This window comes from Neofelis nebulosa, chromosome 10 (assembly GCF_028018385.1).
Source record: "Neofelis nebulosa isolate mNeoNeb1 chromosome 10, mNeoNeb1.pri, whole genome shotgun sequence".
Lineage (NCBI taxonomy): Eukaryota > Metazoa > Chordata > Mammalia > Carnivora > Felidae > Neofelis > Neofelis nebulosa.
This window is the reverse complement of record NC_080791.1, coordinates 82,315,096-82,340,155: the sequence shown is the minus strand read 5'-3', so window position 1 is coordinate 82,340,155 and position 25,060 is coordinate 82,315,096. Positions and strand designations below refer to the sequence as shown.

Sequence of the window (25,060 nt, the reverse complement as noted above, 5' to 3'; positions counted from 1 at the left end):
TGCCCCTACCCCACTAGTGTGCTCGCTCGCTATCAGTAAATATATACATTAAAAAAAATTTTTTTTTATTAATTGGTCTTTTTTATTACTGGATTTTTTTTAGGTGTCATTTTGTATCCAAATATAAAAATGTTTGTACATATTGTCTGAAACATTTTACTGTTTGAGGGTATTTCACGAGGAGCTCTTTGTGCTCGAAGCTAGTAGAAGCCACAGTGGAAGAACTTCTGAACCGAAGATGTGGGTTCATTTCCACTGACTTTATGATGGATTTTTTCCCCTTACATATGAGGACATGTTTGGGCCTCTTCGTATTCAGGAATGTGTCTTTCATTTGACAGTGTTTATAAATACTGTGTGTTTTCCCCCTGAAGAAACTTCAGATTTTGAGAATGCTTCCATTTACTAGAAGCTGGTTTCATGATTATGCTGAGCAAGGAAAAGACAGAAAAATGAGTTTTGTGAACACGATCTTGCCTTTAAACATTAGTCAGTAACAAATTTAGTAGTGTCTCTCTTTAGAGTTTACTAAAAACCACTTTTTAATCCATTGGATCTCCTTTCCTGGTGGAGTTACAAGTGTTTTTGCTCAAATATGTGGTGTTCGTGGATCATGGAAATATGCCAACATAACTAAGAGCAGTGTGGCGTCATCAACTCAGAAAGAAATGTTTTTAACCTCTTGATAGATAACAGGGAGGCAAATTTTCACATAGTTCTTCTGTGACTCTCATTAAAATTAGGAAATGGATCAAAAAGTGGTAGTAGGTCTCATTTGCTTGGAGTATAAAAGGTATAGCCACGTCCCCAGCCTTCTTTTTCACTCCTGAGGAGGGCAGGGAGAAAAAGCAGTGAACAAATATTGCCAGAGCACACTCCATTCTTTGTGTTTTGAGACAAACTCAGAGAGATAGGCACATGCCACTAACCTCAAAATTTGTGGTATAAACATAAATAAGTAAATTGTAGGACTGGTTTTCCCCCCAACAAAATCCTGTACGGAACCCAAATATATAAAACAAAAACCAGTAGGGCTGTTCTAGTTGAACATCCTGTAGGAGCATCAGTGTCCTGTCCCTTTGACCTCAGTTTTGTCCCTTGCAAGAGGTCCCTTGACACTCTGCTCTGCAAAGCCCAGTTAGAAAATTATGGGCTTTTTTTCTCAATAAAAGTCAACAAGTAGAAATGCCAAAGTCCTAAACCTTCCTTCTTCATGAAAATGACTGCCCTCTTTCTCATCCCTCAGCCATTCTTTTGCATTGCCAGTTATATTCACCTGCTGGTTCCAAGTATTCACAAATGAAATTTGGTGAAGGAGATACTTCTACATGAGATTTTTCCTATTGCATAATTTTTAGAAATAATCATAGGTGATTATGATTATTATGATTATTTTAGAAATAATCACAGGTGAGAAGCAATGAGGGATGACCTTAACTTAAACATTTTAGTAGTCATTAGAATTTATCATTTTATAATTAAGAAAAATTTTTATGTTTATTTTTGAGAGAGAGAGAGAGGCAGGGTGTAAGCAGGGGAGGGGCAGAGAGAGAGGGAGGCACAGAATCTGAAGCAGGCACCAGGCTCTGAGCTGTTAGCACAGAGCCTGACGTGGGGCTCAAACCCATGAACCGTGAGCTCATGACCTGGGCTGAAGTCAGATGCTTAACCAACTGAGTCACCCAAGTGACCCTAGAATTTATCATTATTAACAAAATTTATTTTAAACTGCTTTTCCTATAAAATTCCAATGTAATTTGTGCTGATTTTCACATTCCTGACAATGACTTTCTTAAAACTTGGAAGGCTCTCTTATTTCAGAGCCTCTGATCGTTTCTTCAGAGTCAGTCTCATTAAAAATCTAGGGGAACCCTCACCATCACTGTTCCAAGTAGTATCAGAGGCTATGAAAACTTGCCCTAGAGCTGTAAGCGCTGGTATAGAACCAAAATTCTGTTGGTTTGTCATCACTAACGTTCCTACATGATTTTCTTGGCTAAAGTCATAGATAGACAAGGCTGCACACTTCACTGATAATCTGGTCCAAAATCTTGTTTCATGTTTTAAAAATGAGCTCACATATCTCATTCCATTTGACCCTACAAATAACCCTTTGAAAAATATTGAGCAGATATTATTCCCATATAACAGATGAGGAAACTGAAGCTCAGAGTAGCTAAATAACTTTGATCCAAGATGCACAGCTATAGAACCAGAGCATGGATTACAGCTCCGTGACTTCTCCTAACCTAGCCCTCTTACTATCACTGGCTGTTCACAACCATAACCTACAGTATTCAGGTAAGCCCTTGACATATTAATATGAATGTCTGGCACAGGTGTAGGCCAATATCGTCACCCTGGCCTGGTGTCCACTCTCTACAGAGCAGAGATTGGTGACCCTCTGTGTGCCAAGGAGGAAAATGGTGATGAGAAGATTAAAAAATGTTTATTTTAAAGAGTTTTTAAATTCATTTGCCTTTTTTTTAAAGAAAAAAAAAACTCTTAAAAAGAGAGAAACAGAATATATGATTTTTGATGTCTTGTTCTTTGAGCTTGTTCATTAAAATTTTACTTAAAGCTGAGGTTCCTGGTAAGCGAACCATTGGAGAATATAATGTACAGCCATCTTCCCAAACATGGTGATCATCAAAATTACCTTTGAAACTGGAAAAAAGCAAACAACAACACAACAACAACAACAACAACAAAAAACAGATATCAGGTGCTAGTCCCTGAGATTTGTAGGTTTGGAACAAAACCCAGACATATATTATGTTTAGAAACTCCCACAGGGGGTTCCTATGTGCAGGAAAGTTTAAGAATTGCTGAACTAAAATGCAAATAAATTGAATATCCTGTGATTTAGAGAGACTTATCATTTACTTCATTGTCCAAATACGTGGATTAGTCCATGGTTAGAAGGGATTTGAGGCCTTGTAAATAATCAGAAGTTCAGAGGCTTTGAGATGGGAGGCCTGTTGAAGATATTTTCTGACTCGAAAGATATTTTCTCAGAAATGTCCATATGAGAGCAGAAGACCTGGAACAGTATTCCCCAACTCAATGATCAAGTTGGATTCCACTTACTAGAAGTGTGACCTTGTACGCATTATTTCAGCTGCCTGTGCCTCAGCCTCTTAACAGGGTAGTGGTAGGGATTAAATGTGTTAACACTCGTAAAGTGCTTAGAACAGTGTTTGGCATAGTAAGTGCTTAATGAATTTCAGTCACTGTGTTACTGTTGGCACTTTCCAACCCTAAATAGCACCGTTGATGACTTATTTAAAACCTTGTTAACACGCTTCCTGCCTAAATTTGCTTCACTTTGTACCAAACTTGATGAGACCAAGACTGTTTTGCTGTAATCTTTGGAGTCTAATTTGTTTATTCATGACTCTCTTCCATCTAAATCTTACTCATTCTTCAAGACATAGCTTGAGAGATGGAGTTGGATTCCAGGTCCACCACTGACTAGAGCTATGATCGTGAACAAGTGGCTTAAATTCTTCATGCCTTGAGTAATATTGAGGGAGATATTTTGCCTCACCCTGTGCTTCCACAAGCGTGTCTGCTTTCTAAAATGCACAAGAGAAGGGTTCAGATCGGAGGATCATTCTGGGTCCTACTCTTGTCCCCTTACTTGCTCCTTTCTGTGAGAAGCAATTAATCTGATTGATGGGACCTTACTGAATCTGTTCTCTACTGGAGTGTCTCCAGTGTATAAACCAAAGCAATGGACTGCTGCAGTGAAATTGAGCCCACTTCTCCCTTGTGGGACCTCCTGCTCCTCTGTGGGACCACCACATCTGAATTTGTAGGTTCTTGGGGTTCTAGCCATCATGCAGTAAGCAATATTTGGAAGGCTGGCTTCTTGCAGGCCCTGCCCAAACCTCTGCCCTCTCGGTTCTCATTTTCCTGCCTTTATTTGAGTTAATAGGAAATAGACCCCACCATGTTTTCTAACCCAGCTTTGCTAACCTGACTCTGTATTTTGATTCCCACTTGGCAACATGTTTCTATTCTGTTCTCAGTTCAGAATCCCAAAGGGAGGACGTATGATTACCCCGAATATGAACTGATAAGTAAGAAGTTGAATAAATGGTAATGTTTTTCAGAGTTGAATGAGATAGGGTCCTTTTCCCAAAACAGCTGTCTTATAAGTTAGATTTTTTTTTCCTCATGTATTTTAGTCTTTAAAAATTTTTATTTTAATTCGGGTTAGTTAATTCTACAGTTAAAATTGTAAACCCTTTGAAAGCAAAAACTGTGTGTCCTCCATTGTCTTAGTTCCCACAGCACATGGCTGATTGATGGGCATAAACATTGTAGGTGGCGCCAGAGGCACTTACTAAATAAGTCAACATTTCTTTCCCACATGGAAAAGATAAAGGCTTCGCCACTGTCATGTTCAGCTAGGCAAGCACTGGGAATGGGAAATCATTTCTAGGTAAGTAGCCATAAATGAGTCTTGATTTCCAGCTTACATGCTCCAAAAGCTCACCACCATTGAACTCTTCTTGGGTACTTTTCTTGCTTTGTGGCTTGTAGGTAATAAGAAGTTAAGCATATCAGATAACGTAATCTTTTTGTTCTACACGATATGGTCTATAATGAACAAAAACCTGGTCCAATAGCCTCCTCTTCTCTGTCCCCCTCCCCCCTCCCCTGTTCATTCCCTCTTTCGGGACTGCCCTTGGGCTTATGTCAATGACAGCATATTCTACATTGAACTATAGTTGTTGATTTAATATGGGTCTAGTCTATTCCCCATTCCCTCTCTAGCAGTGAAGTCCCCAAAGGCAAGGATTCTATCTCATTCATCTTGGTGTCTGTGCTCAGAGACTGTTAGGTAACAAAAGGTTAAAAAGCAAATTTTAGGAGAAGGCTAAGTCACAGTTCTCCTAAGCTGTGAGTTTGACACGTTGACCCCATGAAAGGCTTTCAAGGATAACCCAACCACAGAAAGGAAGATGACCTTGGTGGCTCTGAAGGGAGAAAAGGCAGACATGGAGCTTTAAAAATATTTGTGGGTTTTTTTCCTCATGGAATAATCATGGTCTACCACTGAGTTTTCTTCACGTGAGGGATGACAGAAACGCAGCTGGTTATGACCTTTCACTTCAGTGATATGACCAGAGCTCAGCGGATGAAACGTGAGCTTGAATCTCTGACCCTGAATGTATACCTTGGAGGTGTCAGCTCATTAACATTTTTTAAGAACTATTTTTGATCTTGTGAACCTCTAAGTGATTAGAGTGTGAAATTGACCAGTTGGGGTAACACTGAAACACTTCCTTGAAAGCTACTGACTGCTGAGAGTGCACCCACCTCTGGTCCATAGATCTCTGATTTTCTTGTTTTACATAAAAGTCAGTGAGTTTAAAGTTAGCATTCAGTCACTTGAAGACTCCATTAAGAGTTACCAAGTTGCGGGGCTCCTGGCTGGCTCAGTGAGTAGAGCATTTGACTCTTGATCTTGAGGTCATGAGTTCAAGCCCTACATTGGGCGTAGAGCTTACTTACAAAAAAGTAAGAGTTGCTAAGTTGATCATTTCCACTTTACATGAAGCAGCCTTGAAAATTATTTTCCTTAAGCAAAATATGTCTAAAGTCAGTGAGTTTTTAATAACCTTTGCCGAATAAATAAATGAATCATTAAAATGTATATAATGTATTCTTACTCAGAGATAGTTTAAGGTTCTTATGCAAGAAGAGACTCTGACTTGAAATAATATAGGTTAGTAAGCCTACTAGAGAAATTTCTCTAAAGAATCATGGACTGCTGTGAAACGAAGCTGGAGGTGGAAGGACATTGTATTCGACTCAAAGAGGCATTGCAACTCCTCAGAATGGCCTAAAGTTGAGATCCATTTCATTAAGAGGTGGTCCCAGAATGCATTGCACCATTTAAACTACTAAGACCCCGCTGGAGCCAGGCATCCTGCACTGGGTCTGCCTTAACCAAAAATAGAAAAGAATTCTTTACTTTCTTCTTTCTAAGTTCCATATAGCCTTCCGGTGTTTCACCATGTCTCTAGGTAGCTGTACCGAGTACAGCACCTCCAGTAAACTTCCTGTGGTTATTTCCTGCCTCTAGGAATGTTGCACTTCAGGAGGGTGTGGAAAGCCACCCTTGGATTTTCATGATTAGTTTAGCATTGTGATGCAGCTTTGACCATCCGTTTAATGGGAGATCTGCTTTCCAGATGACTGCACATATGGAGATGAGAAGCTTTTTTTTTTGTCCTTTTTTTTTTTTTTTTTTTTTTTTGCCTTTATAAAGCATGGTTTTTCATTCAGTTTCTAAATTTGGGGTAAAAGGTCTCTTAGGGAGTATTTTCAGAAGTGTTTGAAGTTCGCCTCTGATTTTGGAAGAAAGTTGGAGGCCTAATTTCACCTGTGGTGACAGGCACCTGTCTCCAACAACTATACTGATCACTATGGATAAAGGCCATCCTTTTGGATCATTCATTCAACAGTGATCTGTCATTCATATATTCAAGCCTGTGTCCTTAAAGTTTGCCCTCAGATATGTCATGTCTCCCTAATTTCCCTGTCAGGTTTATGGAATTTGCAGTATATGTATTTGCAGATGACCACATATGGAGTCATTTAACCACATGCCCTCTTCTTCAAGTCTGTCTTTGTTAGCCTGCTCTTGTTTTCTGTTTACATCTTGAGACTTTTTTTGGAGATTTCCTCTCCCCTCCACCATCTCAGTGTCTCAGAGACTCTTGGCAATGGGTCTTGTTCCCCTCCTATGTTTGTCTATGGTCACCCCTCCAGCTGGTGGTGTGTTTAACAACATTTCTTTGTACAATTGCTCTTTATGGTTTATAAAACTCTTTTCCTTGTGTTGATGATCCTTGGCATGACGCTGTGAGTCAGGCAGGGTGAGATTCCTTATCCTCCTCGTTATCACAGAGCTGAGGCAACAGGGTCCTTCAAGGTTCATGGGAATTCAGGGACCTTCAAGGTCCATGAAGATTTCCCCATGAATTAGCCCAATTTGTTGGTTAAAGAGTGGCCAATTATCAGCCATTTCATGGGGTCAACTTAATAACAGGTGGGAAGGCAGGCCCAGAACTCAGGTCTTCATTCCTTAGCCCTAGAGACTATCCTCTATAACTAACTGTCCTATCTTGTACTGGTTTCTTCCAGGAAATGTCCCAGAAATTGAGATGGCATTTAATGGACTTCTTGATTTTAGTCACTACTGGGACATAGCAAAGGAACTTGTGTAAATTTCTTGAGTGTCTGTTGCACCCAGGCAGTGTAGGAGAGTCATTTGTGTCAAAAGTGAAGACTAGGTTAAACTTTTTTAAAAATTTGGTTAGTTTTAATTTTATTTTAAGAAAATGTTTGTCTATGTATTTTGAGAGAGAGAGAAAGCATGCGGGAGAAAGGCAGAGAGAGAAAGAGAGGGAAAAAATACCAGGTAGACTCCATGCCACCTGCACGGAGTCCAACATCCCAGAAACTGTGAAATCATGACCTGAGCTGAAATCAAGAGTTGGTCACTCAACTGACCGAAATGCCCAGGTGCCCCAAATTTAATTTTTTGATAGTTAATTTACTTACATGATTCAAAATCAAACTAATATTAAATAAGTCTACATTGAAGTGTCTTGTTCACCTCAGGTTCCTCATCCAACACATACCATCTATATAGATCAGCATTTGTACTGGTCTCAGGTGAATTCTTCATAGTATGTTTTATGGAAATATAAGTAAATATGAATGTATTGTTATTTCCCCCCATTTTTTAAAGTATTTAAGTAATTTCTACATCCTATTTGGGGGACTCAAACTCATGACCCCAAGGTCGAGAGTCACATGCTCTTCTGACTGAGCCAGCCAGGTGCCCCTATTTTCCCTCATTTTTTGAACAAAAAGTAGTATGCCATATGTACACTGTTCTGCACCTTGCTTTTATCACTTATCAATATATTTCACAGAGCTTTATATTTCAGTATGTAGGCAGCTAACTTGTTCTTTACAGTTGTGTGGATTCTCTTGTAAGTATCCAGTATAGTTTATCTGTTTTACTGTAACTGGAAATTTCTCAACCTCTCGTATTTTTGCTATTATATGCCTTTTTGCAGTTACCAACCTTGGCTATTCATTTTGTACATGTGCACCTACCTGTATATGTACGTTTATTCTCAGAAATGAAATTTCTGGATCGGCAGGAAAATCCACTTATAATTTTGATAGATAACGCCTAAGTGCCCTGCAAAGGGCTTGAACTTTTTCTATTCCCACCATCAATGTACGAGAATGACTGTTTCTTTATAGCCTCACCGGCAGAGTGTGTGTCAATCTGAAAGGTGCAAAATGGAATGTGAACTTCTAAGTGAGGTCTCTGCCTCTGACCTTGCCCCTGGTGTGTGGCGGGAATATTGCACAGTTCCAAGATGTGGTGCAGACAGTGGAAATAACACTTCACCATGGCCATGGGCTTATGCCAGCTCTGGTGGCACACACACACAGAACTGACCCACGTTGCCACCAGCAGAAATTCTTGCAATGGAATTTTGAGCACGTGGTCATTATTCACCTAACTGGCAATGGTAGATCTAAAGACCACAACAGTGTTTACTGCAACAGAAAAGGAGATTGTTCCAACACAACACACTGTGTACCAGGCTTTTCATGCTCATTTTGCAGCTGTTAGCCTTATCTCAAGGTACGGAGTTCCAGAGATACAACCCAAATCACAGACAGTCTCGCTGAACCTGGAACTTTCACACCCAAGGGGATGCACTTTTGAGTAATGATTTTGCACTTTCCTGAAGATTTATAATTGAGTAATTAGTACTCTATAAGAGAAATTAAAACTGGTGGAGTACAATGTACACGTTGAACTATGACGCAGCATTGCTAGACTTACGTAAAGTGAAGTTTCCAGGCAGGTTCCTGCATCATACAAATAGGGTATCATGTGAAAACACAGGCTTTATAGCTTAGATAACATCTCCACATTCCAGGTCATGTTCACATGACTCTACCATTCTCATTGGAAACACTGATTCTTAGTCTTCTTTTTCTCGGCAGACAGTGTGCTGTATTTAGAAAAAGAAAATTCCCGTTAGTTCCACTGCACAAAAATGTGTGGTAAAAGGAGCCTGGCAGAATGGTTAGTCCATTCAAACAGGTATTCTGCTTTTTCATAGAATTTTTTGGGGGATACTTTCAAAGGGAAAGCCACTCCTCTTCCTCTCTCTGACCTAGTTGCACTTGGAGAGTTGTAGGGATGAGTCTATCTGGCCTACCCAAGAAATCTTTTCTGGGCACAAGGGGGGCGTGCCAGAAGCTAGCTGACACACCACTGACAAATACACGTTTTCTGTTGTTAATACCCAAAAGCTGCCACAAGAGGCATTTCCAGTTTTGTTCTCAGGCTCCTTGCAGCTGCTTCTCTAGAAGCCTGTTCTCATCTAGGGGCTGACTACGGTCAGAAGCATATTCTGTTTTATTGTGTCCTCATCATCCACCCTGCCACACACACTCAGGATGTCATCTTAGGCGTATGTTTTCTGTCAACTCAGTGTGGCTCTTGGGTCCACTTTGCCATTGTTGTCGATGCCAAGGGCCCCTGGGCACTATTTGGAGGCAAGGAACTTGTGTGGGTTCTCCACCCCATGACCTTTGTTCCTTTGGCCGTTTTGACTTGATTGCTCTTGTGGGTACACTCTCAGAGGCTGCTGCTCTGTCCATGTTAGACCATCTGTTCTGTTGTCTTTTTGGCCATAACTCATTGTATGAACTACTTGACAATAAATTTGAGATTGTCCTGCCATACCTTTTTTTCACTCCCATCTCAGCCCCTCAGCTCTGTTCTTGAGTATCATGGTCTTGAGGACCAGGGCATGAGTCACAAGTAGGGTGGCCTAAGGAATGAGGCTTCTAGACTTTGAGGGGATTAGGTTGGGGTACTAAAAAGAAAGATTTTATGTCACAAGGGGTTTTTTTTGTTTTTATTTTTAGAGAGAGCAAGAGAGCATGAGAGGGGACGAAGGGCAGAGAGAGAGAGGGAGAGAGAGACAGAGACAGAGAATCCTAAGCAGGCTCCGTGCTCAGCATGGAACCCAATGCAGGGCCAGATCCCACAACTTTGGGATCACGACCTGAGCCAAAATCAAGAGTCAGGCACGTAACCAACTGAGCCACCAGGCACCCCTGTTTTTTGTTTTAAGACACATTGGCACTTAAGTCTTGATTGAAATCATTTTTACTCAATGAAGTTGACCCAGGAGTGTTTGGCAGTGGCAGTTACTGATCTGCAAAGCCTGTGGTTCTGTTCCAGGCCCAGTGAGATCTTCTCAGGGGAAAATGTTCTGACATTTCAAACAAATTACCTCTGTGCATAGTATTGACCCTGTGCCCTGTAAATGATGCATGTATGGTTGACACCTGAGGAAATTATTCAATATGGGAAAGAGATAGGAAAGAAGAAACATTAGAGTTATAGTCAACGTTTGTGGAATCAGTGTGTGAATAAACTGCTTATCAGGAATGATCATAGAGGGCTTTGCTTAAATAAATGAGAAATTGATGCTTCAGGTCTGCAGGCCAACTCTGCCAAATAGAGCTCCCTCAGAATATAAGACACCACATCCACATCTGACCCCATATGGAAAGAAGCATGCAAGCCAGTTCTGGTTCACATTCCATTTCTACCACATGCTGGGCATGTGGCTTTAGGCAATTTATTGAACTTCTCTGAGACTCAGTTTTCTTAGCTGTAAGCTATGGATAACTCCGTTCTATCTACCTTGCAGCTCGTAAATGTTAGCTATTATTTTTAATCATTTTTATACAAAGAGAAGGTTGATATTACTTATTCATCTGCCCACAGCTTCTTCCAAAATCCCCTCCCTCTCTCCATACGCACCACTACCACCAATACTGTGTTTACATATATATATAGTACATATATATATATTATATGTATGTATGTATATATATAATACATACATATAATATACAATACTGTGTTTACATATATATAGTACATATATATATTATATGTATGTATATATATTATATGATTTTATTTATTTAAGAGAGGGAGAGACAGAGTGTGAGTAGGGTAGGGGCAGAGAGAGAGGGAGACACAGAATCTGAAGCAGGATCCAGGCTCTGAGCCTTCAGCACAGAGCCTGACGCAGGGCTCACGAACCTTGAGATCATGACCTGAGCCAAAGTAGGATGCTTAACCGACTGAGCCACCCAGGCGCTCCAGTGTTTACTTATAGATACGATGTAAAAACACATCCCTCGTCCTCTTGCTTAAATATATTGGTGTCTGAGTTTGCATGTATTCTGTTGGAATCAATGTTTAGTGAAAAGGAATGGAGACAAACAGATGTTCTCACAGTCCTGATGCTCATGGAACAGAATTGAATGTTTCCATATAGGTACACTCTATTGGCTTAAGCAATGTGGATATTTTCTGACCAGCCATATGGATCTTTTGTCATCTGAGATGTTAATATTTTCCTTGTATTTTATAGTAGCTCTGGAACATGGCCAGTTTCTTGAATAGGGTCCACATGGCTCATTATGCGCAGGACCCAGAAACTGGCTTGCTTGTGCAATTCAAATGAACAGGGACACTTAGAAGAGTTGGGGGCTGGGGTAGGGCAGTGGGCAGGGGAACGTACACAATAATTTTTGCTCCTGCATTAACCTACAAATAATGAGCACTTTCTTGTGCTTTACAATAAGTAATTAAAAGAAATTGTAGAGTTAGATGCAAAAATAACCTGAAGGACAGCTGAATGTGTGGACCCACCAGTTTTCTCCTCGTGTGCAAAAGGTTAATCCTTGTTAATGCCTGGAACGTTGAGTTTCTACAGAAAGGGCTGCGTGTCCACACATGTTTTGGCATCTGCCCACACACTTCTGTATGGTATGACTCAGCAACCTAGAAGAAGGGCTGCGGTGTGTACATTTGCGCTTCAGTGGAATTTAACAAACTGATTCCTGAAAATGGTCTCATAAAGGTGAGCAACAGAGAGCTAATGGCGTTCTCTTGATAATTTCATCTTTCCCCTAGGATCTCCTGATAGTGGTTTTAAAGGGAATGCTATCCTTTTGTTCTAGGGGCACCTTATCTGTCCAGTTTCTTCCTCCACCTATTTTTCACCTCTTGCTTTTTAAAAATTAATGTTCTCTGTCGTAGCTCAGAGGATAGGATCTAATCTAGAGTGAGAGGCTCTTCATCAGGTGAGACTCATCTGTCCTGTTCCCATTTTACCCCTTCTGAAGTAATGACATTGAAGGCTTCCAGTTTGGACCTAAGATGGCTCTAATTATGAACAGATATTCTGTGATGGAATTCACTCAGATAACTAATTAACCACAGGAATACATTGGCTGTGGAAAATTTCGGGAGCACCATCTGTGGAAAAACTGAGAAGGGCATGCCTTTACCACAGCTCTGGGGTCCATTACGAGTGTGTGTGTGTCTAGTGGGCGTTGGCTCACAGCTGTCAAAATCGCCATAACGTCTCATTGTAGGAACTCCACAAAGTGTCCAGCAGCACCTTACAAGCAACCTGTTGATTTGAAGTTTCCAATTCTGGGGAAAGAGACTGAAATAGAACAGACTGGTCTTTCTTTTTCTCTCTGTCTCTCTCCCTCTCTTTTTTTTTTTTTAAATTGTAATTGTTCTGGCTTGTGCTCAATTTCCACATTATGGCACATTTCTTTCTTTTAAAAAAAATTTTTTTTTAATGTTTATTTATTTTTGAGACAGAGGGAGACAGAGCGTGAGTTGGGGAGGGGGAGAGAGAGAGGGAGACACAGAATCCAAAGGAGGCTCCAGGCTCTGAGCTGTCAGCACATAGCCCGATGGAGGGCTCCAACCCACGAACCATGAGATCATGACCTGAGCCGAAGTCGGATGCTTAACTGACTGAGCCACCCAGGCGTCCCTGGCACACTTCTTTCTTAAAAGGGGATTCCTTTTATCCTCTGGCTTGAGAGCATTACCACTGCATGCTCTCCCCTTAGGGACAAAGACTACCATTACATCACCCTTGCACTTTCTTTAAGTCCAGGGCATGTTTATTCCTGGGTCCAGGAACTTAGAAGACAGTGCTCTGCTGTGCTTTCACAACATCCCCTGTTAGCAGGTGCACCGTGTTTGTAATTTGGAGGAGGCTGTCCCTCAGCTGTGTTCACATCTGTACTGTGTGGGGCTCAAGATGGAACCCAATAATACTTAGGATTCTGCTTGGGAAAAGAGGGTTCTGTGACATCTCAGCCCCACTCAGCATCAGATGATTTAACAGCAACACTGTCAGCATTCCCAGTATGAGTCATGTGTGTCTGTACTGGTGACTTGGTGACTTGGTGTTTGGGAACTAGCTGTCTTTGCAATCCTTTGTAAAAAACCTAAACAGTGAAGCTGTCTCCAGTTCTGTTTATGAAACCACCCTATCAACTCCCTGATGATGATATCCTTGTAACTCAAAAAAATGTTTATACTTTTCTTTAGAAAGCTAACTTTTTGTTTTCTTTTCTTTTCTTTTTGGTCATTTTGGCTCCTTTAGTCTTGAGGCAAATGATCCCAATTGTTGGAACCCAACTGAGAAATTGAGTTGCCTGCTGGGTACCTTACTGAGGTAGAGATGGATTGGGGTTGAACAGGGGTTTGGATGCTTGATACAATCATATGTTTTAGGGTTTTGTTGTTGCTGCCACTGCTGCTGTATTTTTTGTGTGTGGGGGGCGATTTATTTAGGAGTTAGGTGGTAGGAGTTAGCTAGATCTGTTAGCTTTAGGACAGGCCTAGAAATAAATCTTCATTGAGTGAGTGAATCAGTTTTCCCTGCCTCTGTCTCTGTTTCACCATCAGAAACCTGGATGAAAGGAATATTAATGTGTGTTGAAATCTATCACCTGCTAGTGCTGTTTGTATCATTTCCAGTTTGATTCTGATTGAGTGAGTGATGTTAGCCTTTGTAAGTGATCAGGGAGGCCAATTATGCTTGTACTTGCTTTGTAGCATTGAGATAAAAATTAGTGATTGAGTGGGAGTTCAGATTTAGATCGGTAGTACAATATAAATTCTCATTCAGTCAATCATGTTTATAGTATCCTGTGCTTTATTGTACAAACACAATAGTGGAAAAGCAAGTTGACATGAAGGGAACCCAGATTTATTTAATACCATTACAAAAGCAAAAATATTTTCCTACATAATAAATGTTCCAATAAAACAAGTTGAGCCAAGGAGGAGAGATGGTGAGTAAGCCCATGGCATGCTCAGAATGTACCACAATACTTAAGTTGACTTTAACCCTTTCATTTCCTTATCGTAAGTAGCTTCCTCTCTCTTTATCAGAGTCCAGTGTTTCTCAACTTTAATGAACCGCCTTGAAGTATATGAATCTTGTCAATGTGCATATTCTGTTTTAGTCAACAGGGTGGAAGGGATGGAGGAAGGGAAGCTGAGATTCTTCATTTCTTTGAAGTGCCTTGGTGATGCTAATGCTACTGGCCCATCCATCTCACTTTGAGAAGCAATGTTTCGTTTAATTTTTTCATGTCCTTCCTTACAAAGTGGGTCACTGAAACTTAGCAGAACCTGTTAGATAATATCATAATGAACATTACTGTCTACCATGTATGGGAATTTGATAATGCATTATTTTTTGCAATTTAATAGTTAGAAGAATATTATTCAGAGAAAGACAAAAGCATATGATTTCACTCATGTGGAATTTAAGAAACAGAACAAATAAACAAAGGGAAAAAAAAGGGAGAGAGACAAATCGAGGAACAGACTCTTAATTACAGAAAACAAACCGACAGTCACCAGAGGGGAGAGAGGTAGGGGGATGGGTTAAATAATTGATGGGGATTAAGGAGTGCACTTGTCTCGGTGAGCACTGGGTGAGGTACGGAATTGTTGAACTACTATGTTGTACACTTGAAACTAATACAACACTGTATGTTAACTAACTGGCATTAAAATAAAAAATTTAAAAAGCAAAAAAATAATAGTTAGAATATTGTTAAATCTGAACTTCAGTTTATTATAAACAAATCTCACCTGAAAATCTAAAGAAAACAATCCTGGGGCGCCTGGGTGGCTCAGTCAGTTGAGTGTCCGACCTCAGCTCAGGTCATGATCTCAGGGTTTGTGAGTTCAAGCCCTGCCTCAGGCTTTCACTGAGAGCGGTGGGGCCTATTCAGATTCTCTTGTCTCGCTCTCTTCTGCCCCTCCCCCAAAGATACATATTTTTTTTTCTTAATTTCTTTTTTAGAGACAGAGGGAGAGTGTGAGTAGGGGAGGAGGCAGAGGGAGACAGAATCCCAAGCAGGCTCCATGCTCAGTGTGAAGCCCCACGCAGGGCTCGATCCCACAAACCATGAGATCATGACCTGAGCCAAATCAAGAGTCCAGTGCTCAACCAACTGAGCCACCCAGGCGCCCCAATGAACATTTGAAGGAAGGAAGGAAGGAAGGAAGGAAGGAAGGAAGGAAGGAAGGAAGGAAGGAAGGAAAAGGAAAGGAAGGAAAGGAAAGGAAAGGAAAGAAAGAAGGAAGGAAGGAAGGAAGGAAGGAAGGAAGGAAGGAAGGAAGGAAGTGGGGAAAGGAGGGAGGGGAGAAGGATTAAAGAGGTTAGGCTTTTTAATTGAATGTTGCCTGCCATTTTGTTCTTATAATTTAAAAAACAGTTTGAAAACATATTTTAAAAAGCAAAATTTTTGGCCATCTATTCATTTGATAGGCAAGTGGCTTGTGTATGTTTGAGACTTTATTATAGAGATGTGCACCTTGTGGGCGATATTACTCTGTGGAGGTGAAGGAAGAGGGCAGGCATGGATAGGACTGCCAGCTGTGGGTGGCTCTGGCTTTCAGGGAGTCTTCCTTGGTTACAGTCGAACAGTAGGTTTTTTGGGGCAGCAGGGTTGGAGGCACTTAAAAACCTTTGGATCGTGGGTGCCTGGGTGGCTCAGTCGGTTAAGCGTCCGGCTTTGGCTCAGGTCATCTCGCCAGTGAGTTTGGGTGCCGCATCGGGCTCTGTGCTGACAGCTCAGAGCCTGGAGCCTGCTTCGGATTCTGTGTCTCCCTCTCTGCTCCTCTCTCTCTCTCTCTCTCTCTCTCTCTCTCTCTCTCTCTCAAAGATGAATAAATGTTAAAAAAACAAAACAAAAAAACAAAAACCTTTGGATCATGGTGGCAGCTGTGCCTGGGACTGGAACGGCAAGTGGGGTGTTTTCTGCCCAGACCTGGTCCTTGTTCTATCCCTTATTCCAAAATTCATTCCAGCTCATTTTTAAGACTACTGTTCTTACTTTAATTTCACCTCCCTAAATACTATGCAAATATTACCAGCACAAAGGGAATAGAGTCATTGAGCATGTGTGGGAACCTAGTTGGTACAAGGTCTTGTACAAGTTGTGGTAATTCGGAGGAGAATACCCATCCCTATCCTTCCTAATGGAGAATATGGTCTAGTTTTACTCCTGGGTGAAGGAGATGAGATCTCTGACCAGTAGAAGCCTGTTTGCTTTTTCAAGGATAGGGTATGGAATAGAGGAGGTTAATAGAGGACCAGAGATATTTTGCTTTGTATCAAAGATGTATATAAATTTATCTATCAAGTTAATAATTCGGAGGAATATACTTTTTGTCATGATAATTACATGTATTGTATTTTTCTGGGTCTCTAAGAACCAGCAATTTCTCTGGTGCCTAACACCAGGTTCAGTCCCATGAACCATGAGATCATGACCTGAGCCAAAATCAGAGTCTGACATTTAACCAGCTGAGCCACCCAGGAGCCCCAAAACCTACATTTTTTTTTAATAAAAAAATTTTTAATGTTTATTTTTTGATATAGAGAGACAGAAGAGTGTGAGCGGGGAGGGGCAGAGAGAGAAAAAGAGAACCAGAATTCGAAGCAGGCTCCAGACTCTGAGCTAGCTGTCAGCACAGAGCCTGACGTGGGGCTTGAACCCACAAACCACAAGATCATGACCTGAGCCAAAGTTGGACGCTTAACTGACTGAGCCCCCCTGCCCCGCCAAGACCTAAGGCAGTTCCTTCAAAGCTTAGGAAAATCTGCATTATCAGATTTCATTTACTAAAATATTTATTAGTTTCAGTTGATTGGTCTTTCAGACAAGTAGGTGAGCATCTGTCATGATCATTAGCCCCAGCCGCCATCCTTATTTTATTTATGGATTCCAACTGCCAATTATTTTCCTTGAGGAATGTGAAGTTTTATTGTTGTTGTTTGTTTGTTTATTTGTTTTTAATTCTTCTCAGCTAAGCAGTGTATACCTAATGGGAAAATAATGCAGAGGGATGAAAGAAACTAGTCTCTGTAGTTGAAGGCCTAGTTTTCCTTTGGAATCTGAGGTTCTAACCTTGTTCTATCAGGGGAACCACAGTGAGTGGATGAGTTGATTAAAAACTCTGGTCCTCTTTCCTCCTGTACGAAAGGTGGATAATTATAGTTACCTGTACCTCTAGGGTCCTATGAGTCTCAATTAGTTAACATTTGCAAAGTGTTTGGAGATCTCTGAATTAAAAGTGCTGAGCAGTGGAATCCAAGTTCAGTGTAATTATAATTGGAATGAGTTTCTATTCCCGCCTTCCCTCTACCTCCTTCCATGGTGTTCTTTCAGCCAAACCAGACATGACCCCATGGTTAGCACTCATTTCTGCACACTTCTCTCTAACCCCTTCTTTTGTAACTCCCTTCAGCCTAGAAATAAATAAATAGAAAATAGAAATAAATAAATTAAGTTAAAAGATATACCCAAGCCCTTAACCCCAATCTCACACTTAAGTAACTACTCAGTATTTATTTTTAAAGCTCAATGGCCACTAAGGAGAAAATCAATGAATTGTCTCTTCCAGTCTATCGTTCTTTTAGGCCCTCCTGTATCTGGTGATAAACGGGGCTTCTGGAAGCATTTCCCTGCTCAGAAACTCTCACTGGCTCTTTCATGCCTATAAGGCAGGGTCCGAACTCTCTAGCATCACCCTCAGAGCTTTCTGGAATCTGAGAGTCACTCACTCTTCTTTCTCACTGTTCCTTTCCAGAGCTCTTCTCTCCAGAAATGTACCTGTGCCTTTAACCAAGACTCCATCCATCCATTGGTGTCTTTTCTGAACACGTCTAAATCTTCCCTATCCTTTGCCTTCCTCTTCACAAAGCATACTTCCTTCTCTAACTGGAAGTAACCTCTTTCTCTTTATAGAATTTTTTCTTTTCCTGGGTTGTTTCTACTTTTCTGTTTTAGTTACTTACATGCATATCCTACTTTTCTCCTAGACTATAAGATTTGAAAGTAGATTCCATGTGTGATGAATGAACAAAGGCTAATAAATGCATGTAGTGAAACTGGATACAAATCGAAGATTATTTATATTGATTTGAAAGATTGCATTAAGGTGGTCTTTTAATAGGTTTGCATCATATATGTTAGGAATTAAATATTAATTGATAATTTCTTCAACATTTCCATCATCCTTGTTGCTTATACGACTAAGATGAGCAACCATATCTTTAAACTATTTTCTTTGATTACATGTCATAGACATAACCCTAAGGGACTGGGGGATTGGGAACACTTCGCATTTTTTTCTCCTCTGTGCCTGAATTACCCATATTACTGTTTGGTTTTCCTTCTTAACTTTGGCCATAGAAACATCATTCTATCATGCCTATGTTTTTGCATAGCTTTCCTTTAGAGGAAGACCATGTTGTCTGAAATTTCATCTACTGAAATAATCAGGACTTAAAGTTGAAGGGACTTTTAGGTCATGATTAGTCCAGAACTGCAAAGTAGTATCTCACTGGTGCTGCCTTTAGAAAGCTGGGCTCCAGGATACGCACAGCTACAGAAAACTATGGCTGTGTTGTATAAGCTCCTTCTTTGACCACCCTTTGTAGCATCGTCTGTCTTCTCCCTGCAGTTAAGTATTCTAAAACTGGCAGCACGTCCTGATAGTAAAAACTTGGGTGAAGAGGTAACCTGTTAACCTCTCTGAACCATAGTGGTCTTATCTTGAAATGTGGATACTAATACCTGTCTTATCTCCTTGTAACAATCAAATTAGATCATACTTGTGAATGCTCTATCGTCTTTTAGACAAATGTTAAGTTATTACTACAGCATGCTGTCATGGATATTCATCTAGTTGAATGTTTAAGACTCATGAGTCATACTTAAAACTAAACTTTACTTCTATTTTGTCAATTTTCTTTTTAGCCCTGTGTACTATATTTAATTTTTTGAGAATGGGGCTACAAACAATCCTTCCTAGCATTTTATAGATGTGATTAGGTTGATTGTTGTGAGCCTTGGAGCAGAATTAGACAGCACCAGTGAATTTATTATGTAGAAACAGATATATAGACTAACAATCTACTTAGGAGTATTACACAGCCTCTTTATCTTTTGTGTAATAAAGACACATCCGAAGGGCTAACACGTTAGGAATTGTCATGGAAGTTCTTACTTATTGTTAGGATTTCCTAATATAGTATATAAAATTACTCATTGAAGAGGTTAACAGCCAAAAAGGCAGTTGAAATACTAAAAATCCAAGTTTCACTGTGATTATTATTATCACTGGCTACTTTTCTAAGTCTTCTGTTAGGAACAGGGCTACACAAGTGATAAGAGGAATTTGTATGATATAGTGTTATTTTCTTTTTAGAAATTAGTCAAGTAAGGCTTTACCCTGTTAGAGAAGCTAAAGAGATTCTTCATGACTGATAATTGCCATCTATCAGATCCCTTCGAGCTTTTAATTTGGGTTTAGCATGGCCTGCACTTGACCAAATAATTCCAGTGAGTTCACTTGTGCTTTCCAAATGGAAAGCCTTCCCATAAAAGGTTAATACTGCCTTTTCTAATGGTTTAGTAAGCCCATCAGTAAATTTTTACTGAGAACTATTGTATTATTCTATGTTGACCGTTAATTGCAGGGGTGAGGTAGTCAGACATGATTCATTCCCTCAGAGAGCCTATCATCTAACTGAAGGCTGACCATGGTTAGCAAACACTGTTAGTTAATAAGTAAGTAGGGATATGAGAATACTCAATGAGCTATAAGATGCAAATTTTAGAAGAGAAGGAGGACATTAGAGAAGGTGGCATGTATGATCTGATACTTGAACTGTGCTATGAAGGATGATAAGTGAGATTTAATCAGACAGAAAAAAGTTTGCCAGAAGAATGGAACAGGTCACTTCCAGGCAATAATGTATATACAGCTCCAAGGATTCTGGCCTGATCAGAGTAGAGGTGAGTAACGGTGAGGCCAGATTTTGAAGGGTGTGATACCAGGTAAAAGAAGTTGTTAGATGGTATCTAATGGAATGAAAATGCTATTGCAAGTTTTTGAGAGAGAAAGATAAGGTGAGTGGTTGGTCAGGCAGTGATCATCATAGTTGAATGGAGCAGAAAGGACGTAAAGTGCATCAGGGGGACATTGAGATGGTGAGAGCTGAACCAAGATGGTGGCAGCAGGATGGAGGAAAAGGGATGGACAGGAGAAATGTTGTAAAGGAAAAATGAGCGGGACTTCTTCACTGATTGGATTTGAAGACCATACCCAAAATGTATGGTCAAACTTGATTCCAAGATTCCTAGCCTCCACCCTGGGTGGTCCAAAGTATTAAGAAATCACTGTCAGAAACAGACAAGTTAGGAAGTAATATTGTTTCCACAAAAGGTATTGAGTTTGGTGCTGGATGCACTTACAAGGCCTTGGGAGTAGGCAGTGAGCATCCTAGAAGTGTCACTGGGGTCAGGGCTGGCAAAGGGGGCTGGGCTTTAGCACCAGATACTTAATTTAACTGAATCTGTGCAGATGTTCTGCTTTGAGGGATGCCACTGTTTGGGCTTCAGGATGAAAGCCAAGTTATATTTACTCAGATACCATTTCGTCCTCTGAAATATTTGTTTATGGAACTGCTAATAAAATGATACATAAAGTACCACTTTTGGAACCAAAAAGTTACTAACATAAAGAGGAGACCAGTGAAAGGCAGGGTAAACTTCTCTAAGCCAAGTATAAAAAAAGGTATATCATTAAAAGCCTCCTATCTCTGGTAGTGATAATAAAACAATTTCCCAACTCTGTAGTTGAAGATGCCTCAGTACCCTGGGCCATTTTAAGCGGCTCATGTGGGCATTTAGTAAATATTTATGAAACTTACTCCATTTCATTAATTCTAGAATCACAGTTTGTCATTCATATTTGTAATATCTCTGAAGTTGTGTCTTATAGCTGATGTTATTGTATTGTTATTGTTGCCATGTAGGAGTCATCGGATAGTTGTCATCACCTTAACCAATTTAGTTTGCTTACTCTTGTTTCATATGCAGAAAAATTGTATATGATAAAATGTGTCCAAATAAGTCTAAAAGAACTCTTCAGTAATTGTACAACAATATTTCCAAGTGATAAAGCAATGGTTTAATTGGCTGCATTTTTTATTTCTTAGTGGTACATAAAATGATGTGTTTTATAATGCTGGTATCTTAGACTTGATGAAATATGGCATTAAAAGATTGCTGATCACAGCAAATCTATACCAGAGTGATATGGATGACTGGAGTAAAATATTCTATATTTGCATTCTTTCATCGACCTACATTTGAGGTGCCCCTTGGGTTGTTTTAACTTGGACTGGGAACATCAGGAGAAAAGGTTTTCATTCAATGGTGTAAATACTGCCTGCCAGGAATAGAAACCTCCTTGGAGGATACATTTCTTTGATGGTGCAGAATCCAGAACATTCACAAAAAGTTCAGGTGTTAGCAGAATAGATATCTGTGGTTTATTCAAACCAGTGTGTGCTTCTGACTCTGGCCATTGTGCGCTCCAAACGGCTCTGAGCGTGCTTGCTATTTGTATATAGTGAGAGTGAATCCACAAAGAAATTTGTGGGTGTTTGGGGATGGTAATAGCCCCTTAGTGGTAGAAAATGTGATCTCTTACAAAAGTGGAGAAGAGAAACATTTGCTTTTCAATGCCAGAATTTTTAGCCATTTCTGAAGTATGACCTATTAACTGGAGGTAGGTTGTCTTCCTGTTCAGTGACACTTCATGTGGACAGAAAAACAGTCCTTTTCCCTACTGGTTAGACACATGTGTGTCTTTTTGTAAGTCCTTGCTCCAGGACTGAGAAGTAGGAATAGTTAGAGTGTCGGAGCCCAGGGATGCTTCTCTTTCTTGCTAAGAGACCCAGTGCTTCAGGTAAGTGATTCTGAAGTCCTTCACCATCTGACGGTAACCTTGGGTCGGTCTATAGGTATGTTTTCATTTTGTTTGTTCTTCCATTCTAATTGGCTTCCCAGAGCCTGCTTATAGATATAGAGCCAGATTTAGAGTATAGCAACCCTCTGGCAAACAGGAAAAGATTAATTTTGTGGTGTGCTGTTAAGGGACTTCCCAGAAAACTTCAAAAGCACAGAAAGAAGTGCTCACTGCCTATTCCAAAATGTGCAAAACGCCACTCAGCCTTTTAAAGTTATGATAAACTCTGAGCTCTCTCACGTACATGTACTCACAGGACCACATTTCTAATAAAAGGAGAAGCTGAGCTTGCTTGGATGGCTCTGTACATGAGCCAGAAAAGTCAAAGGGGTGAGGGGCTCAGAGTTAGTGGAGATAAACGTGGATCCACATATGGGAGGCATTTGACATTGACTTCATTGCCTTTTTAATGCTGACTTTTTCAGTGCTCTTTTAAGCAGACACATTGTTTTCATGACATCAGCCCCAGGTATAGACACACCATTAAAATCAACGTGTAGAAAATGATTTGTGTTTGGAAATAAGCAGAACATTTTCAGTAGTGACCACCCAGGTGTACTAGGAAAACATTGAAGCTAAAGTTGGGAGCCCCGAGTTCTAATGTAAACTTCCTTCAGGACATAAACTTTCTTCAGGACAGGAAGCAAGTCCTCAGTGGCCTTTGGTTTGGTTCCTTATCTGTAAAGCGGGATGGCTTGATGGGATTATCTTTATGCTTTGTCCTAATAGATTATGGGAGGGGAAAAAAAAGTCCATGTAAAAGGCTCCTTACAGCTCCCCGACTTCTGTTTTATGGTGCTCTTCATACCTAGATATCACACAGCCGGAAAGGCCCCCCACAGACCCCTCAGGCCACTGCTGTTCCTGTCACACAGCTCCCGCAATAGGACCATGTTGCTAACTTGAAAAAAAAATTACTATTACACTTGGAGTTGTTGCCTAGTAACATTTCTGATTTTGTGTTTCTTGTGACAGCCTGAGCAGAGATCATTAAAAATTAAACTTACAAAGCTGGTAAGGGAGAACTTGCAGCCACAGTTTTTTTCACTTATGTAGAAGCCATCTAACCTTGGGTGTAAATGCCACACAGAGCACACGACTGATGCTAACGTGTGTCTGATGCAACTGGAGTTCATCACCAGTGCATAAAATCCTTACCCCCGCAGAATGGCCTGGAATCACAGTCCGATGGCCGCAGCGCATCCCTGCGAAAGAAAGTGCTAACCGGCTCTGTGTCCTGTTTCTGTTTTTTCCCTGCAGCTCCACCAGGTGAGAAGAGTGATGACCATCCTTTTCCTTACTATGGTTATTTCATACTTCGGTTGCATGAAGGCTGCCCCTATGAAAGAAGCCAACGGCCGAGGACAAGGCAGCTTGGCCTACCCAGGTGTGCGGACCCATGGGACTCTGGAGAGCATGAACGGCCCCAAGGCAGGGTCGAGAGGCCTGACATCCTTGGCTGACACTTTTGAACACGTGATAGAAGAACTGTTGGACGAGGACCAGAAAGGTCGACCCAATGAAGAAAACAGTAAGGACGCGGACTTATACACTTCCAGGGTGATGCTCAGTAGTCAAGTGCCTTTGGAGCCTCCTCTCCTCTTTCTGCTTGAGGAATACAAAAATTACCTGGATGCTGCAAACATGTCTATGAGGGTCCGGCGCCACTCTGACCCTGCCCGCCGCGGGGAGCTGAGCGTGTGTGATAGCATTAGCGAGTGGGTGACAGCGGCAGATAAAAAGACTGCAGTGGACATGTCGGGCGGGACGGTCACCGTCCTTGAAAAAGTCCCTGTATCGAAAGGCCAACTGAAGCAGTACTTCTACGAGACCAAGTGCAATCCCATGGGTTACACAAAGGAGGGCTGCAGGGGCATAGACAAAAGGCATTGGAACTCCCAGTGCCGAACTACCCAGTCGTACGTGCGGGCCCTCACCATGGATAGCAAAAAGAGAATTGGCTGGCGATTCATAAGGATAGACACTTCCTGTGTATGTACATTGACCATTAAAAGGGGAAGATAGTGGATTGATGTTGTATAGATTATATTGAGACAAAAATTATCTATTTGTATATATACATAACAGGGTAAATTATTCAGTTAAGAAAAAATAATTTTATGAACTGCATGTATAAATGAAGTTTATACAGTACAGTGGTTCTACAATCTATTTATTGGACATATCCATGACCAGAAGGGAAACAGTCATTTTGCGCACAACTTTAAAAAGTCTGCATTTCATTCCTCGATAATGTTGTGGTTTGTTGCCGTTGCCAAGAATTGAAAACGTAAAAAGTTTAAAAAAAATAATAATAAATTGCATGCTGCTTTAATTGTGAATTGATAATAAACTGTCCTCTTTCAGAAAACAGACAAAAAAAAAAAAAACCAACAAAAATTTGAACCAAAACATTCCGTTTACATTTTAGACAGTAAGTATCTTCGTTCTTGTTAGTACTATTATCTGTTTTACTGCTTTTAACTTCTGATAGCGTTGGAATTAAAACAATGTCAAGGTGCTGTTGTCATTGCTTTACTGGCTTAGGGAATGGGTGGATGGGAGGGGTATATTTTTGTTTGTTTTGTGTTTTTTTTGTTTGTTTTGTTGTTTTGTTTTCTTTCTTTCTTTCTTTCTTTCTTTCTTTCTTTCTTTCTTTCTTTCTTTCTTGTTCCCACAGGGAGTAGGGATGGGGAAAGAATTCCTTCAGTACATATTCTGGTTGATAAAAGATTTATTTGTATG

At 40.5% G+C, this 25,060-nt stretch overlaps 1 protein-coding gene across 1 annotated transcript; it reads left to right on the top strand.

The window, feature by feature from the left end:
- The first annotated feature begins 11,763 nt into the window (after positions 1-11,763).
- On the top strand, positions 11,764-24,837 carry BDNF (brain derived neurotrophic factor). The gene is given in 2 exon segments (XM_058688512.1): positions 11,764-12,014; positions 23,576-24,837. Coding segments are annotated over 2 exon segments (990 nt in total). The 5' UTR covers positions 11,764-11,789; the 3' UTR covers positions 24,341-24,837.
- Positions 24,838-25,060: the final 223 nt, after the last annotated feature.